Source organism: Hypanus sabinus, chromosome 5, assembly GCF_030144855.1.
Source record: "Hypanus sabinus isolate sHypSab1 chromosome 5, sHypSab1.hap1, whole genome shotgun sequence".
NCBI lineage: Eukaryota > Metazoa > Chordata > Chondrichthyes > Myliobatiformes > Dasyatidae > Hypanus > Hypanus sabinus.
Genome location: NC_082710.1, coordinates 133,342,592 through 133,361,660, shown reverse-complemented (window position 1 = coordinate 133,361,660; position 19,069 = coordinate 133,342,592). Strand labels below are relative to the sequence as shown.

The 19,069-nt window shown below is 43.1% G+C and overlaps 1 protein-coding gene across 8 annotated transcripts in view; it reads right to left on the bottom strand.

Moving 5' to 3' along the window:
• Positions 1 to 350: 350 nt before the first annotated feature.
• tbc1d4 (TBC1 domain family, member 4) overlaps positions 351 to 19,069 on the bottom strand; it is a 291,680-nt gene continuing 272,961 nt past the window's right edge. For all 8 annotated transcript variants that reach the window (XM_059970422.1, XM_059970423.1, XM_059970426.1 and 5 more), the window contains 3 exons: positions 13,346 to 13,515; positions 7,890 to 8,066; positions 351 to 1,581 (listed from right to left, as the gene is read on the bottom strand). In XM_059970422.1, coding sequence (XP_059826405.1) covers positions 1,306 to 1,581; positions 7,890 to 8,066; positions 13,346 to 13,515 — 623 coding nt within the window. In that variant the 3' untranslated portion in view covers positions 351 to 1,305. The remainder of the gene's footprint in view (positions 1,582 to 7,889; positions 8,067 to 13,345; positions 13,516 to 19,069) is intronic.

Here is a 19,069-nt window from a genome sequence, read left to right as displayed (position 1 = left end):
CTGGTGCTAAGAGAGGGAACAGTACGTTGAAGGGAGTCAGAGTATGTCAAATTGGAGTTCGGCTTAGACTTGTGTGAGAGGCTGTGTTGAAGCATTCTGCAGATCAGCTTATTTAGACAATGATAATTATTATTTTGATTTCTGTACTGATGTAGAGATTTGTTTTTATTTACTTTTATATTGTGCTGGTTCCAATAAAGTGTTTTCATGTGGCCTTGAACACATGTGTTGTCTCCTTTTGTTTGCAAATACATATGCAAACACCCTGAGATAAACCGGGAAAGAACATAAAATGATTTTTAAAAATAATTTTAAATTAAAGCAAATACATGAACTCAATGAACCAGCCGTTTAGAGTGATTTTCATCTTTTTATTTGAATTTCATTACGTTGGCTTGTTGGGAGATGTTTCAAACACCATCAGACACTGTGAAGGAGAAAATAGACTTTGTTTTACAGAAATTGCACTGTTTAATCAAGTACAGATATCATTTTATATGATTTGGTTATATTTATAGCAAACACATACACAGTGGAGGATTAAACACTCTGGAAACTCAGTGGTTGGATGAAATGTTTGTGGCAGTTCTGATTTATTTTATTTCCTCTCTTTGTAATGCCCTTCTTCAGACTTTAAGCTGCTTGGTGAAGAGATTCCAATTTACTGAGCATCGATTGATGTGAAAGTGGTAAGGTTTGGCACTTGTGCAAGTTCTGGCATTTGAAGAGGATCTGGTTAACCGTTGACCCCTCACTATCCTTTGACAGCAGCATTCACGAAGAGTTCATTTATCCACCACGGATCAGACGAGAAGCACACCGTTTCCTTGCAGAGAAAATACATTTGCTTTTCGGACATGATTTTTCAAAGCATTGACTTGCACCCCCTCACCCTTATTACTAAATATGCCATGGAAAGAATAGTCGTCGTAGAACCACCACCCTGTCCTCTTGTGGTAAGGCCAAGCAGCTCACCCCAGCTGCAGCACCAAGAGTACTTATAATACAGCACCTACAGTCATTGCGGGGTTAAAGTTTTCACCATCCAACCACAGTAAGCACTGAGTAGTCTGGTCATGGGAGTATTAAGGTTCTGTTGCTTTTTTTTTCGTCTGGATGAAAAGAACTTTGGGTACCAAGCTTTCTACAGTCACCATTCTTTCAAAAGGTCTTCATTTTGGATATCTTCTGAGACATTCGCCATGTGAAGCAGTGGCTCAAAGACCTGGGAAAGTGTGCACTTCCTTCCTGATGATGGCTATAGAGCTTCTACTTGTTGCATCCCCCCTCGTAGTCCTCCTGCTGTCATGGCTTATTATTTGCTATTTTGACTCTGCTGTCATCTACCTCCTCGTCCATTGCCTCTGGCTTCCTTGAAGGGAAAACTCCTGAGTTTTTCCTTGTCTGATGCTCCGCTTCGGACAGGAACTCCGGGGGCAAGTACTTGCGCATCTGCTCTATTGTCTTTAGGTGGGCCTGCTTCTCCTGCTCCATTGAACGGATCAAAAGCTTCATTTTGTTCTCTCGGCTCAGGATGCTCTCAATGCTGGATTCCAGGTTCTGTATCTTGAAGCGAGTGGCCTGCGGAAGGAAGTCAGAAAGTGGGACACAGCATCAGTAGTCTGTTTCACAGCGGCTGGAAAGTCCTTTCTTGATTCTGTTCTCTAATCTCCAACCCTTCGCCTTCCTTTCCCAGAGTTGGTGATTCAAGAACTGGAGAACATAGACTTAAGATAAGAAGGGAAAGATCTGATAGGACCCTAAGGTGCAACTTTTTCTGCAAAGAAGGTGCAGGGTATATGGAACTGGCTGCCAGAGGAAGTGGTTAATGTGGATACAGTAACAGTATTTGAAAGACAATTGGACAGATGTGTGGATTGGAAAGGTTATGAGAGAGATGTATCAAATGTGGGCAAAGGGATAAACTGAGAACGGCATCGTAGTTGTCATGGAAAGCTGGGCTGAAGGGCCTATTTTCATGCTGTGACTTTTGGTCATTTCTGCCTCGGCTCAACCCCTGAACTTCCACCACTTCAGCCCCGCCTCTTGGTTGCAATTCCACCATGAGTTGCATTGCAACGTGTTCAAATCTGTAAGGCAAACTTCTTAAAGCCAAAGGTTTCCAGCAAAGATTCGCAGACCCACACTTCAATGAATGGTCATCAACAAAGGGGCTCCTGCTGAAGTTTACTTTCTTCTCCTATAACCAGGACCCCACAATCACCTGTGGTCAACGAACAGCCTGGATCAAACTTCCACCAGAAATCCATGGTCCTTGGAATCAGTAATTTATTTACAACATTGTGGCTACAAGGGCAGAACAGCTGCTGGATGTTCTGGGGTTTGGATGTTTTAAAAGGGACAGGGAGGTAAAAGAGGTGAGAGGCATTGCTAATCATGGACAATATCACAGCTGGAGAAAGAAAGAACGTTGTGGACAGATTTATTCTTCCAGCCATGCTGCCCAGCAACCCCTGATTTAACCCTAGCTTGACCACTGGACAATTTATGATGACCAACTGACCTATCAGCCAGTATGTCTTTGGACAGTGGGAGGAAACCTGAACATCCAGAGGAAACCCATTCAGTCACGGGGAAGAATCTGCAAACTCCTTACAGGCAGTGGCGGGAATTGAACCTGGGTTGCTGATACTGTAAAGTGTGGTGCCAACCACTATACTACCATGCCACCCTATTTTCTACTGAGTCAATGTGGGTGGAAGTCAGAAACAGGAAGTGAATAATTACTCTGCTGGGAGTATTCTATAGACTTCCCCATAGCAACAGTGACACTGAGGAGAGGAATGGTAGGGACATTTTGGAAAGATAATACAATAAAAGGGTTATTGTTATTGAAGACATTAACTTCCCTGATATTGATTGGCACCTCTTTAGTGCAAAAGGGGCTGGATTTGTTTGGTTATGTCTGGGAAGGATTCCTGACACAATGTATAGGGACAGGCCAATTAGAGGAGAGGCCATACTGGATCTGGTACAAGGCAATGAACTACTCAGATGACAGATCTCTCGGTGGTTGAGCATTTTGGAGACAGTAACCACAAATCCTTGACCTTTAGCATAGCCTTTGTAAGGGAAAGGAATAGATGGTATAGGAAAGTATTTAACTGGGAGAGGGTGAATTGTGATGCATATAGTCAAGAAATTGGGGGTTGATCAGAGAACACTTGCATAGGGTTCTGGAGAAGTTTGTCCCATTGAGATAGTGAAAGAATGGTAGGTGAAGACATCGCAGTTGATATATGAAATGAAATATCTAGTTAAGAGCAAGAAAGAAACATACTTTAGATTTAGGAAGCAAGAATCAGACAGGGCACTTGAGAGATATAAAGTAGCCAGCAAGGAGCTTAAGAAGGAACATAGGAGAGCTAGAAGGGGCCATGGGAAGGCCTTGGCAAATAGGATTAAGGAAAACCCCAGGATGTTCTATATGTATGAGAAGAAAAAGAGGATAACTAGAGTGAGGGTAGAACCAATCAGGAATAAATTAGGAAACAGCTGCCTGGAATCTGAGAAGGTGGGGGAGGGAGGTGGTCCTTAATGAACACTTTTCACAGGTGAGAAGGACCATGTGAGATCAGTGAAGAACAGGCTGAATGCTGAAACATGTCAACATTAAGAACGAGGATGTGCTGTAACTTTTGAAAAACATTAGAATAGATACGTCTGGGGGTTGGGGGGTGGGTGGGGGAGACAGAATATACGCCATGCTACCACACAGAGTGATCTTTATATCCTGACAGGCCATGAGAGTGATACCAGAAGATAGGAGGGTAGCAATGTTATTCATTTTTCAAAAGGTAATAGGGGTAATCCTGGTAATATATAGACCAGTGAGTCTTATCTCAGTGGTGGACAAACTATTGGAGAGGATTCTTAGAGACAGGATTTATGAGCACTTGAAGAAACACAGTTTGATTAGAGTTAGTCACTATGGTTTTGTGAGGGGCAAGAATTGTTTCATGAACCTGACTGACTTCTTCAAGGAAGTGACAAAACAAATTGAAGAAGGTAGAGTGGTGGATCTGGTGTACATGGATTGCTTGCCCACAGAACAGAGGGTAACAGAAGATGAAGCATATTCTGCCTAGAGTCATTGACTAGTGGTGTACTGCAGGGATCTGTTCTGGGACCCCTGCTCTTTGTGATGTTTAAAAGTGATTTACGTGAGGAAGTGGAAGAGTGGGTCAGTAAGCTTGAAGATGACACGAAGGTCAGTGGTGTTCTGAAGAGTGTAGAAGGTTGTTGTAGGTTACAACAGGACATTGATGAGATGCAGAACTGAGCTGAGAAGTAATAGATCAAGTTCAATCTGGATAAGAACTTTGGAAGTTTGAAATTAAAGGCCGAGTCCGAGGTTAATGGCAAGATTCTTGCAGCCTGGAGATACAGAAGGACATTGGGGACCACAATCATAGACAGACAGGCAGACATACTTTATTGATCACGAGGGAAATTGGGTTTCGTTACAGTCGCACCAACCGAATAGGGAAGAAATATAGCAATATAAAACCATAAATAATTAAATAATAATAAGTTAATCATGCCCGGTGGAAATAAGTCCAGGACCAGCCTATTGGCTCAGGGTGTCTGACACTCCTAGGGAACAGTTGTAAAGTTTAACGGCCACAGGTAGGAATGACTTCCTATGACGCTCAGTGTTACATCTCGGTGGAATGAGTCTCTGGCTGAATGTAGATCACACAAAGTTGCTGTGCATGTTGTTCTGGTGGTTAAGAAGGCATATAGTGCATTGGCTTTCATTAATAGAGTTGCAATGCAGCTCTATAAAACTTGACTGGACCACATTTGGAATATTGTGTTCAGCTCTAGTCATCTCATTAGAGGAAGGAGGTGGAAGCATTAGAGAGAATGCAGAGGAGATCTACCAGTATGCTGCCTGGATTAGAGAGCACATCTTATGAGGAAAGGTTGAGCAAGTTAGGGCTTTTTTCTTTGGAGTATAAGATGAGAGGTAACTTCAAATAAATGTATAAGATTATAGGAAGTAAAGAGTGGATAGCTAGTGCCTTTTCCCCAATATGGCAATGGCTAATAGAAGACAGTGTAGGAGGGAAGTCAGAGGCAGGTGCATGGAACTCAATGCCAAGGGTGGTGGTAGAGCCAGGTACATCAGGGATAGCTAAAAGAATCTTAGACAGGCACATGGATGAAAGAAAAAACCCCAGTTCTTGACAATGTGGGAGGGAAGAGTTAGATTGATCTTAGAACAGTTTAACAGTGGGCCAAAGGGCCTGTACTGCACTATATCATCCTATATTTTATGTACTCACAGGTATGCGGACATGATCATTGCTCACCTCTCACTTCTCTTGAACTGAGTTTTTGTGAGGCTCTTGCAAAGGACAGTTAAGAGTCAATGAGACAACTGTAAGCAGGGCCCAGCAGGAGCTTTCACATCATATCCTTTGAGCTGCAGACCCTCTGTTAGTAATGCAGTGCCAGGAAGTTCTATGACATGAGGAAAGGAAGATTGCAGTGGACCCTGCATCACATAGCAGGTGAGCACTGATTTTCTTCCCTCCAGGATATTAGCTTCCTTACATTCAGACAATAAATCTCTGATAGGTGGAACCATTCAAGTCCCAAATTCCTGACAAGAGGCTGCGTGAGTGGAATTTGTTTGAATTTGATCTAAGGCACTGGCATACATCACCTCATCAGCTTTAAATTTTAATGCCATCAGAGTGAACTCTTCTCTTTTGGCGACAGATGATATCTTAACTTGCTAGCGAATACATTTTTTTGTCAATTGCCAACAGACAGTGGACCAGCTATGATTTTCGAGCCAGCTGAGGTTGCCAAGGATATTGACTTAAAAGATAAGCCCACACATTTCTGGCTTTCCACAAATACAAACACTATCTCCTGTTCTGCTTGGTAGCTATGCTGAGCGATGATTGGTTATCGTCCAACTGGAATTAGTCAGCAAATATCTTGCTTTGAGAAGAAAGGGCATTCAATCTTATTCCACATAGAACATGGAGCATTACAGCACAGCACAGGCCCTTCGGCCCACAATGTTGCGCCAACCTTTTAACCTACTCTAAAATCAACCTAGCCCTTCACTCCCACATAGCCCTCCATTCTTCTATCATTCATGTGCCTATCTACAACTCTCTTAAAATCAGCAAGTTTGCTGATGATACTAAGCTGGGTGGCAGTGTGACATGTGATGAGGATGTTAGGAGAATTCAGGGTGACTTGGATAGGCTGAGTGAGGGGGCAGATACTTGGCAGATGATGTTTAATGTGAATAAGTGTGAGGTTATCCACTTTGGAAGTAAGAACAGGAAAGCAGATTATTATCTGAACGGTGTAGAGTTAGGTAAGGGAGAAATACAAAGAGATCCAGGAGTCCTTATTCATCAATCACTGAAGGTGAATGAGCAAGTGCAGCAGGCAGTGAAGAAGGCTAATGGAATGTTGGCCTTTATTACAAAGGGAATTGGGTACAAGAGCAAGGAAATCCTTTTGCATTTGTACAGGGCCCTGGTGAGACCACACCTGGAGTATTGTGTACAGTTTTGATCTCCAGGGTTAAGGAAGGACATCCTGGCTGTAGAGGAAGTGCAACGTAGATTCACAAGGTTAATTCCTGGGATATCCGGACTGTCTTATGCAGAGAGGTTAGAGAGACTGGGCTTGTACACGCTGGAATTAAGGAGATTGAGAGGGGATCTGATTGCAACATATAAGATTATTAAGGGATTGGACAAGATAGAGGCAGGAAATATGTTCCAGATGCTGGGAGAGTCCAGTACCAGAGGGCATGGTTTGAGAATAAGGGGTAGGTCATTTAGGACAGAGTTAAGGAAAAACTTCTTCTCCCAGAGAGTTGTGGGGGTCTGGAATGCACTGCCTCAGAAGGCAGTGGAGGCCAATTCTCTGGATGCTTTCAAGAAGGAGCTAGATAGGTTTCTTATGGATAGGGGAATCAAGGAATATGGGGACAAGGCAGGAACCGGGTATTGATAGTAGATGATCAACCATGATCTCAGAATGGTGGTGCAGGCTTGAAGGGCCAAATGGTCTCCTTCTGCACCTATTGTCTATTGTCCCCAATGTATTTGTCTCTACCATAACCTCTGGTAGGTTCCATGCACCATCACCCTCTGTGTGGAAAACTTACCTCAATCAATGCCTCTTATCATTTTGTACACCTTATCAAGTCTTCTCTCATCTGCTATGTTTCGAAGAGAAAATCCCAAGTTCACTCAGTCTATCCTCATACGGCATGCTCTCCATCTGGTTAGCATCTTAAACTAATAATCCAGGCTGCCATCCCAATGTAATACTGCAGAAGGGCTCCGTCGTCGTAAGTTCCGACTTGTGCACAGGATTTTAACCTAGGGTCACTGCTGCCCTTGTGACTCTTAATGATTCTATAGGGAAACCTTTCTTGCATCTTTTCTGTATTTATCCCCTAAAGCTATTGACAGATAGTTTTTGGGATCTTGCCAATCGCAGATCACTACGGTTGCCAGAATATGTAACACAAGGACAGTGAAATCTTTGGGATTCCCAAGAACATGAACGCATTCGTCACCTCAAAATCAATTAATTAATCGATTGATTAACTGATTTTCTTTCTTTCACACTGACAGAAAGTAGCATCATGTCCAAGTGATTAGTCTTAATGAATGAAAATAAATTTGACATGACAGATTAAAAGGAAACTGTGGAGAACTGCATGACAGACATTACTGGTGACCACATGACATCAGCGTGGTATTAATCTTTCTGACACAGGATATGAAAGTCAGCCAATAGAAAGCACAGCCCCGGCCATTTGCTCCATGACTTACTGGTGCTTAGCTCAATTAAACTGACAGCATTGCAGTTCTTACCTGGAGCTTCTCCAGTAACTCCATGTTCTGTTTCTTAAGCTGACTGTTCGCTCTCTCCAGCTTCTCCAAGCGATCCCCATCATCGCACGGTGATGCTCCTTCCACCATCTCATCTTGCAAAACATGGTACTCCACCTCATAGGCATGGAGCTGCTTGGAGATATCCATCTCAAATACCTGCAATGTGCCAGGGAATGATCTGAGTGAAAGCCGTGTCCGGCACTGCTTTTTCCCTTATTCGTGCGTTGCAAGGAACTCGTCTGCAGCTCTGGTCCACAACTGGAGCAGGACTGCAGTATTGGCAGCACAGTGCACAGGAAACCTATTGCAAAATGTGAAGCAAAGTCCTGTGTCCCATCTATAACGACTTAAAAGTGATGGCTGGAAAAACAATGACAAACTCAGCATCATGAATCACTACGCCCCGAGAATATCTTGGAGTTCTGTTTGCAAAGCAGTGCCAAGGCCCGTTTCATGTAAGACATACACAGCGAGCCATGAATTGCTGAATGGGAGTCATAAGACAGGAGTTTGCCTCCAGCCACCCATCTCACTCGTCCTCCAGAACTTGCTGGTTTTGAAACATGAAGGTAATTGAACTGTGCCACTGGTGCTTAATGCTGGCATTGTATGACTCGGGACTAGAACACAGAACCATACAGCACAGGAACTGGCCTAACTCAGCAGGACAGGCAGCATCTATGGAAAAGAGTAGAGTCAACATTTTCAGGCCAAGACCCTTCATTGAGAGCGGAGAGAAAAAGGGTTTTTTCTCCAGTCCTGATCGAAACATCACCTGTACTCTTTTCCACAGATGCTACCTGGCCCGCTGAGTTCCTTCAGCGTTTTGTGTTGTTACTTGGATTTCCAGCATCTGCGGATTTTCTCTTAGCTGGGACAGGATCAGGCCTTTTGGCCTATGATGTCATGCTGAATTACTTAAATGCTTAAAATGAATAATTTCTTTTGTCTAAACTATGCCCATATTCCTCCATTCTCTGCACGTTCATATGGTTAATTAAAAGCCACCTCAGTGTCTCTGTTGTACTTGCCTCCACTGCCAGCACATTTCACACCTACCACTCCATGTACACATCTCCACTGAACTTTGAATGCATGCCCTCTAGCATTAGGCATTTCGGCCCTGAGGAAGAAAGTACTGACTTCCTGCTCTATTCATGTCTCTTATAATTTCATAAATTTCAGTCAGCCTCTGCCACTCCAGAGAAAACAGCCCAAGTTTGTCCAAGCTCTCCTTGTAATGGAGTAATGGTGGGATTTGTGGGCCTGACATTAAATTCAATCTTGGGTAACCTTAAGTTTTAGAAAGACAGTAAGTTTTAGGTTATGCCTCATGGGAAAATGGGGTAGTGAGGTAGAGAGCTTTCTTGTGACAATCCTGAGAGCTGAAAGAGTGGCCATTGGTGATGAATTGAGATCAGGGACAAATGAGAGGCCTAAATCAGAGTCCTGAAGTGGTCAGAGGTGGGGTGGGTCTAGTTGATTGCAGAACAAGGATGAGAATTTTGAAACAGGGAGGGGGGAGGTGTGTTGTTGGATCAAGAGACAATGTGATTCCAAACTGGAGTTGGGAACAGCCGTTGCTAATAACTCTAGTTAAATAGCAGAGTTGTGGATAATGCCGGGAAGAGAATCAAAGAGGTTGACAATGACAGAATGCGTAAACACAAGGAAATCTGCAGATGCCGGAAATTCAAGCAACACAACAAAATGCTGGTGAAACACAGCAGGCCAGGCACCATCTATCGGAAGTACAATCAACGTTTCAGGCTGCGACCCTTCGTCAGGACTAACTGAAAGAAGAGATAGTAAGAGATTTGGAAGTGGGTGGGGGAGAGGGAGATCCGAAATGATAGAAGACAGGGGGGGAGGGATGTGGTGAACTATGTGCCTGTCGGGACACGCCCCTGCTGACTGCTCCTGTGGCTCCTCCCACAGGCCCCTGTATAAAGGAGACCTGCGGCCTGAAGATCGGCCTCAGTCTCCAGGACCTTGTATGATAGACACTCACTCCTGGTTCCTTCTTCCAGTCAATAAAAGCCGATATCTCGCCTACGTCTCAGTGTGAGTTATTGATGGTGCATCAAGGGATGAAGCTAAGAGCTGGAAAGTTGATTAGCAAAAGGGATACAGAGCTGGAGAAGGGAGAGGATCATGGGACGGGAGGCCTAGGGAGAAAGAAAGGGGAAGGGGAGCACCAGAGGGAGATAGAGAGCAGGCAGAGTGATTGTGAGAGGGAGAGAGAGAAAAAGAGAGAAAAGAAAAAAAAGGAAGGGAAAAAATAATCAATAAATAAAAAAGGGATGGGGTAAGAAGGGGAAGGGGCATTAACGGAATATAAGGTGTTGTTCCTCCAACCTATATATTGGTGAGACCCGATGCAGACTGGGAGACCATTTCACTGAACACCTACGCTCTGTCCGCCAGAGAAAGCAGGATCTCCCAGTGTCCACACATTTTAATTCCACGTCCCATTCCCATTCTGATATGTCTATCCACGGCCTCCTCTACTGTCAAGATGAAGCCACACTCAGGTTCGAGGAACAAAACCTGATATTCCGTCAAGGTAGCCTCCAACCTGATGGAATGAACATTGATTTCTCTAACTTCCGTTAATGCCCCACTCCCCTTCTTACCCTGTCCCGTATGTATGTATGTATGTATTTATTTATCCCTTCTTTTTTTTCTTTTCTCTCTTTTTTCTCTCTCTGCCCCTCTCACAATCACTACTTGCCTGCTCTCCATCTTCCTCTGGTGCTCCCCTCCCCCTTTCTTTCTCCCTAGGCCTCCCGTCCCATGATCCTCTCCCTTCTCCAGCTCTGTGTCCCTTTTACCAATCAACTTTCCAGCTTTTACCTTCATCACTCCCCCTTCTGTCTTCTCCTATCATTTTGGATCTCCCCCTCCCCCTCTCAAATCTCTTACTATCTCTTCTTTCAGTTTGTCTTGACGAAGGGTCTCTGTCTGAAATGTCGACTATACTTCTCCCTATAGATGCTGCCTGGCCTGCTGCGTTCCACCGGCATTTCGTGTGAGTTAACAGAATGCGTAAGGGAACTTCTGTGGACCTACACCAGATATTACTGATATTACCAAGAGAATCCTGATTACAGGCATATCTTGAACAGATTCGCTTTTGATTCGGACATATGCTACCATTAAAGACAGAGAAAGGGATTTTAGTTAGGCATCATTAGCTTAATTAGTTTGGCAAAACATTGTGAATGGCTTGTTACTGTTCTGTGTTCTATGCTCGAACAATGTTCCACTTATAACTCCTCAGATAATTGAGCTGTCCAGAACCAATATTCGTATTTAGGCTGATGAATGCTAAACAATTTTGTACTGCACAATACCCAGAAATGGTCATATCCACCACCTACACTTAATGAAGTTCTTCAAATTCAAAGGAAGAAATACTGTTGGATACTTGACATCATGGGGGATACTATGGATGTAACTGAACCATTCCCATAGCTACACTCAATGCAAGAGAACTAGGGAACAAATTCACACGATTCAGCTCCTGATTTCCATGGGTTTTTCAATACATATTCACTGAACAGTCTCCATTCGCCTGGATGATTGCAGTTCCAACAGCATTTACAGAAGTTTAACTCATCAAGGATGAAGCTGTCAATGGTACCTCATCAACCATCCAAAAAAATCGCTCTCCCTGTTACTGGTGGGCTGTAACTGTATAATATACCACATGTGTACAGATACTTTGCCAGACTGTTCCAAAAGCACCTCCCAAACCTGGGACTTCCACAGTCAAGAAGGGTAAGTGCAGTTCCACCTCCAAATCACACATCAGACATCATCCAGATGTGGAAAATGATTGCCAATCAAATGCCAGAACTCTTTTCCCCAAACAACACTGGGGCCCAGAAGCAGTGCAACAGTTAGAGTCAAAGAGCCCCACAGCACAGAAACAGCCCCTTCAGCCCATCTATTCCATGCCAGCCTGGTTTAGGATGCTGTTCGCCATCACCTCCTCAAGGGCATTCAGGGGTGGGCTTAGCAGTGACACCAACCTCTCAAGAAAGAATGACTGACAAAAACAGGTTCTGTGAGAAAAATCACTAAAATACCGTGCAATGATGCTACTGTATTGTATATTACAGTATTAAACAAGCAATAAAGCATGCTGAATAAGTATCGACCGTACTGAAAGCAACTGTGCTAACAGCACCACTTAAGCGATCAACAGTGTCATAAACTTCAGTGGCTTTCTATATCAAGGTCAAATACTTCCAGACTAGTCTGTAAATTGCAAGCAACATCAGCTTTATTGCAGCCTTTGAGTAATGCTTGACTATTAATGGCCTTATACTAGGTTACAGCTGGATTTATGGAACAGCACACAACAGGTCAGGCTGTATTTATGGCCACAGTTTCTATATTATATCAGAAGGAGGTACTTGGGCAATAAAATACTGAACTGCTGTATCAGGAACAGTCTTCAGTTCAAAACCTGCATCTTACAAGGATATATTGCAGTTGAAACCCTTGGGTATAAAACATTGTGCAAAGATGCTTTATTCTCATATTTCTACTCTGAAAATACAACAGTGGCTACTTTATTAGGTACGCCTGCATACCTGGTCGTTAATGCAAATCTCTCATCAGCCAATCATGTGATAGCAACTCAATGCATAAAAAGCACGTAGACATTGTCAGGATGTTCAGTTGTTGCTCAGATCAAACATCAGAATGGGGAGGAGATGTGATCTAAGCGAATTTGACCGTGGAATGATTGTTGGTGCCAGACGGGGTGGTTTGAGTAATCTCAGAAACTGCTGATCTCCTGAGGTTTTCGTGCACAACAGTCGCTAGAGTTTACGGGGAATGGTGTAAAAAAACGGACATCTAGTGAGCGGCACTTCTGTGTGAAAATTTTTAGTTAACGTGAGCGGTCAGAGGAGAATGGCCAAGCTGGTTCAAGCTGACATGAAGGCAACAGTAACTCAAGTAACCATGTGTTACAACAATAGTGTGCAAAAGAGCATCGCTGAATGCAAAACACATCGAACCTTGAAGTGAATGGCAACAGCAGCAGAATACCTTGATTGTACACTCAATGGCCTTGTTACTAGGTACTTGACGTACTTTAAAAAAGTGTCCGCTGAGTACATGTTTTCTGTTTGAAAAGAATGTAAAAATCAATCTAAATGCTATTGATTGGCAATTAATTTTCTGTGGCAGATGAAATGCTGCAAATGGAAAGATAAAAGTTCATTTTAATTAGATTTTTCAAGACAAGGGGCGCAGTTGCATGTTATAGCTAATCAGGATCACAGTCACATAGATGTCTGTGTTATCTGCAGACTTATTACAGTTTCTCTTTGTATCTAGCCCTCTAAAATTATCAGAAAGGTCTCAGCAATGTGAGTCCTGCCACTGGTTTTTGTGCTAACTAATCTTGGCAGTACCTGGGTAATAGTCTTCTCCATCTGTGAATGACTCAGATTCGGAATGGTGGTCTTCACAAATTCAACAATGCTCTCGAAACTGTCACACTGCAGAATTAATGCTTCATGACTGCTCAGCAGACTGAGGGCCACCTTAAATATCACTTCAGTCCCTTGGAGAAACATTATATCTGTTTTGTTTTGGAAGAGAGAAGAGAGACCAAAAGTCCTCGTGTTAGTCTGAACATTTCACATCAAGTTAAAACTCCTACATATTCTCTTGTAAGTCAAAACTTTAAAGGAACTATAGGACTATTTTAAAATTTGTCTTTGAATTAAACAATACATGACAATGCTATAAAAAATTAGGATTTGACCCAGGACAAGCCTGTCCCTGTAGGAGATCCTATAGAAGCCATTTATTCTCACTCTCAGGTTTCTGATGCAACACCATATTTCGCTTGGGTAGCCTCCAACCTGATGGCATGAATATCAATTTCTCCCACTTCTTTTAATTACTCCAACTTTATCCTTCTCTCTTCTCCTCAGCTGCCTTTCACCTCCCTCTGGTGTCCCTCCTCCTCCCAACACCACACACAAACTGCTGAAGGAACTCTGCACGCCAGGCAGCATCTATGGAAAATGGTAAACAGTTGACGTTTTGGGTCGAGGCCCTTCAACAGGATGGTTGATGCCTTGTCAGCAGTTAGCAATGTAAAGATCTAGAGCAGGCAGAAAACCAGAACGGATTGACCAGGAAAGTGCCAATTAAGTGTCTCGGCCTGAAACATCAACTGTTTACTTTCTTCCATAAACACGGTCTGGACTGCTAAATTCCTCCTGATATCCTCCACCATTTTGTGGGTTTCTAGCTGTGCAGATTTTCTCTTGCTTTCCCTCTTCCTCCTCCTCCTCTTCTTTTGCCCATGATCCACTCTTCTCTCCTATCAGATTCCTTCTTCTTCAGCCTTTTACCTTTCCCACCTGCTACCTCACAGCTTCTTACTTCGTCCCTCCCCTCCACCCATCTGGCTCCACTTATCTCATTCTATCCTGCCCTCATTCCCCTCCCCTCACCTTCTTATTCCGTCTGCCTCCCCTTCACTTCCAGTCCTGATGAAGAGTCTCAGCCCCAATCATCAACCGTTTATTCCCCTCCATAGCTGCTGCCTGTCCTGCCGTGCTCCCCCAGCACTTTATGTGGGTTACTCTGGTTTTCAGCGTCAGCAAAATCTCTTGTCTAACTTGCTTGTCCTTTTATTAAATACTACATGACAAAACTATGAACCTTAGGATGCCAGACAAGCCAGTTCATGCAAGCAGATCCTACAGAAATCATTTACTATAGCCGTCTGCTGAATGAAGAAAACTCCACACTATTTAGCTGTTCTGGCTTTCCAACAGTATTATTCATCAACACAATCCACTTGTCGCTCAGGCACTGCTGTTAAGAATTCTCCAACATAACATTGTAAACTAGTCGGCAATGGGCCAGAGCTTGCAAGTGCCCAGGAGCTGAGATCTTGAATGTCAGTCTGCCTCCTTGGGCAATTGCCCAGACGAGTTAAGGTACATTCCCACAGTTGTGTGGCAGCTTACTATAAGTCTACACTATTGGAAGCGCGGATACTTCAGAGCCCTGTAGGTGTGTGCTAAAACCTGTCACATACCCCCAAAGGAGGTGCAGGCACCAGCCACACTTGTATGTAGGGGTGGAGCCTCTGTCAGAATGGCTTACCCTGTTCTGATTTCTATCACTAATGAGCAAACCAAGATTAGCTCAAAAACAATAGTCAGGTTGCTACAACACACACAAAATTGCCAGAGGAACTCAGCAGGCCAAGCAGCATCTATAGATGTGAACAAACAATTGATGTTTCAGGCCTTCTGTCAGGACGAATGGTCTCGACTCAAAATGTCGACCATTTATTCCCATCCATAGATGCTGCCTGGCATGCCAAGATCATCCAGTTTTTTTTGAGTGTGTTGCTCGAGATCTCCAGCATCTGCAGAATCTCTTGTGTTTAAGTTATATATCTTGCTACTAAGTACTCAGCGTTTTCCAATAGCAAAAACAAATCCAACATTGGCGTTCAAGCTTGTATGATGTTTCCAACGTTCTCCGTTATGAATTTGCCGAGGAGAGGGAAGATAATGGCCAAGAAATGGGGGAAGCTAAGGTTCATATTTTAAAGCTTTGATGAGCAGAGAACAATCTCACTCATTGGCTCACCCACAAGACTGAACAACAGGTGCCTCTTTAAACTTGTACAGACTCGGCTTAGTTGGAAGTAATTTCAGCTCCAGATTAGGAAGCTGTGAGTCCAAGTCCTTCTCCGGAGATGAAAACACCGAACTCCTGCCTTGCTTCCCTCATTAAATGTCTAGTGCAGAGCTGCAGGGGTTGCTTTTGCCAGATAGAAATACTGCAATGGCAATATGCCTGCCCTTCCTGATGAATACAGAAGGATCTCAGCATCAGAGAGCTTCATCTTCTAGCTGAGCCATGGGGTGGGGTTGTTCTCTGCTGACCAAAGCCTAATGATATGAGCTTGAACTTGTGCTGGCCGTGGCCAGGTGTTTAAGCCTTTGGGCTGGCAATCTGAAGGTCGTTAGTTCAAACTTCAGCCGAGGCAGCGTGTGTGTCCTTGAGCAAGGCACTTAACCACACACTGCTCCTGCACGTTTATAGCCCAGCGACGGCGGTATGGACAAGACAATGATATTTCACATTACTTTCTCAATGAACTTGGCATTAACAGTAGAACAGAGAAATACAATAGAATCAAAGAAAACCTACGCACAAAGACTGACAAACAACCAATGTGCAAATAAGAAAATAAACAAGTAAGAAAATAAATAACACTGAGAATAGAGTCCTTGAAAGTGAGCCCAAAGGGTATGGAATCAATTCAAAACTGAGGTGAATGAAGCTATCTCATAAAGGGGAGAGTTGGAAATTTAATACAAGCTTGAATAATAATAAAGAAATCAACCAGGAACAAATGATGGAATAAACTCAATGAGCCAAATAGCCTAACTCTGCTCCTATGTCCCATGGTCACACTCAGCATCAGTGAGGCCAAGGATTTGATTGTGGGCTTCAGGAAGGAAAAGTCGAGGGAACACACGCCAGTCCTCATTGAGGGATCAGCAGTGCCAAGGGTGAGCAGTTTTAAGTTCCTGGGTGTCAACGTCTTGAAAGATCTATCATGGGCCCAACACACTGATGCAATTACAAAGAAGGCATGACAATGGCTATAATTCATTCGGAGTTTGAGGAGAGTTGATTTGACTCTCGCAAATTTCTTTAGATGTTATGTGGAGAGCATTCCAGCTGGCTGTGTCATCGCCTTGTATGGAGAGGCCACTGCACAGGATCAAGAAAAAACTGCAGAAAGTTGTAAGCTCGGCCAGGTCCACCATGGGCACTAGCCCCTCAGCATCCAGGAAAGCTTCAAAGAGCAATGGCTACATCCATCATCAAGGACCCCCATCAGCCAGGACATGCCCTCTTCTCACTGGAAACCATCAAGAAGGAGGTACAGAAACATGAGGACACACACTTCAGGAACAGCTTTGTCCCCTCTGCCAACAGATTTTGGAATGGACACTGAACCAATCAACACTACCTCACCACTCCTTTTTGCCTTTTTTTCTGTTTTTTTTTTGCTCTTTTAGGACGACTTATTTAATTTTATATATTATATACATGTCTTATTATAAGTCATAGCTTTTTATTATTATTTATTACAATGTGCTTCTGCCACAGAACAGCAAAGTACACAGCTTAAGTCAGTGATAGTAAACTTGATTCTAATTCTGGTTTTATGGTACTAATCCTTCAGTCCACATTTCAGAAACAATTATCTGATTATAACACCCTGCATTTTATTTGAGTACAAACAAATGGCTGTTTCTCATGATCTTGCTCTTAGCTCTTGGATGTGATCATAACTTACTATTATTAATAGTATTTGATGGCTTTGACTTTGTACTTGATAGAGTTCAGAAGGCTGAGGGATGATCTCATTGACAACTACCAAATACTGAAAGGCATGGATTTCGTTAGTAAGGGACTCGGCGATCAGAGAGCATAGCCTCAGAATGGAACGGAAGTGAGTATGAAGATCTTCAGCCTGGTGAATTTCAGAGGGCAGTGGGTATACTTAAGGCAAAAATGGATAGGTTTTTGATTGATAAAGTGCATTAAGGTGTATGGGGAAATGGCAGAAGAATGGGGTTGAAATAAAATTAGCCATGATTAAGTGGTGGAGCCCATGGACTAAATTGCTAAATTCTTTCCTATTCAGCCTGGTGAATTTCAGAGGGCAGTGGGTATACTTAAGGCAAAAATGGATAGGTTTTTGATTGATAAAGTGCATTAAGGTGTATGGGGAAATGGCAGAAGAATGGGGTTGAAATAAAATTAGCCATGATTAAGTGGTGGAGCCCATGGACTAAATTGCTAAATTCTTTCCTATGGACTGCCACACAGAAAAGGCTCCTTTGTTTAAATTGCCAGTTGTGGGAGAGGGACTCACTACCATAGGGAAGTTCATTCTGCACAAGACGCTTAGACCTGTAGGGCTATCAGTTGTCCATTGCAATTATAACTTCAACAGCAGAGAATGTCTTGATAATGTCAAAATCTATCAGTGATTCAACGTCAATTGTCAATCTTTTGCTGAGAACTCAGCATGTTGTAACGCCTACGTTTGGCCTCTTGGTGTGAGCAAGTTCAAGACTCCAATTAAGGCAAGTGTGAGCGTGTAAGTCCTACCCCTCTGCACAGTGGATGGTACTGACAGTATCACTGCACCCTGGTGGGAGATTGGGGTCTGCATGGTTACCTACTAGATCTGCTGCAATATCTGCCTCTGGACCTGGGGACAACTGCACCATTTATTTCAACGAGAGGAAAAGCTGTGAGGGAAAACAGCAACTATAAAAGGTTCATTGGTTTAATTCAATTAACTTAAATACATTTAATTCTTTGTGTGTTTTATAGTGCTGCAGAAAAACTAATTTCATGAAATAGGTCAGTGATAATAACCCTGATTCTGATAATTTATAAAATATTGCAAGTTTCTAGATAGTATGTTAGTGACATCCACAAACATTCAAGCTATTGAAACATGTTTTGACAAGCAAATCACTGCATAAGCTGGAAATCTGAAATAAACAGGAAGTGCTGAAACCACTCTGCAGGTCAGTAAGCATCTGCGGAGAGTGAGGCAGAGTTAGCGCTTCATATCTGATAGATCGGCTGAGAATCTCTAGCATTTTCTGTTATTATTTCTTGGACATTTATGACTGCGGATTTCAGTCTGGTGGCTATAGATGGGCAGAATGGTCACAGGAGCTGGCATCCCCTCTCCAGGCTCTGCCTAAGCTTCTCGCTGCTTCAGTAAATCAAACACCCCACCCACTCTTCTCCCCTCTCTCATCAAGCAGAAAATTCAGAAACAAGGTCAAGGATAACTTCTGCCCCACTGATATCAGACACCTGATAGGACCTCTTTCATGATAAGAAGGACTCTAGGCCTCACAATCTACCTTGCTATCATCTTTCATTTTATCCTTTACCTGCAATGTACCTTTTTGGCAGCTTTTACACTTTATTCAGAATTGCTATTGTTTTGCCTTATTCTCGCTCAGTGCTCTGTGTAATGATTGGATCTGTATAAATAATATGCAAGACAAGCTTTTCACTGTATCTTTGTACATGTGGCAATAACAAAT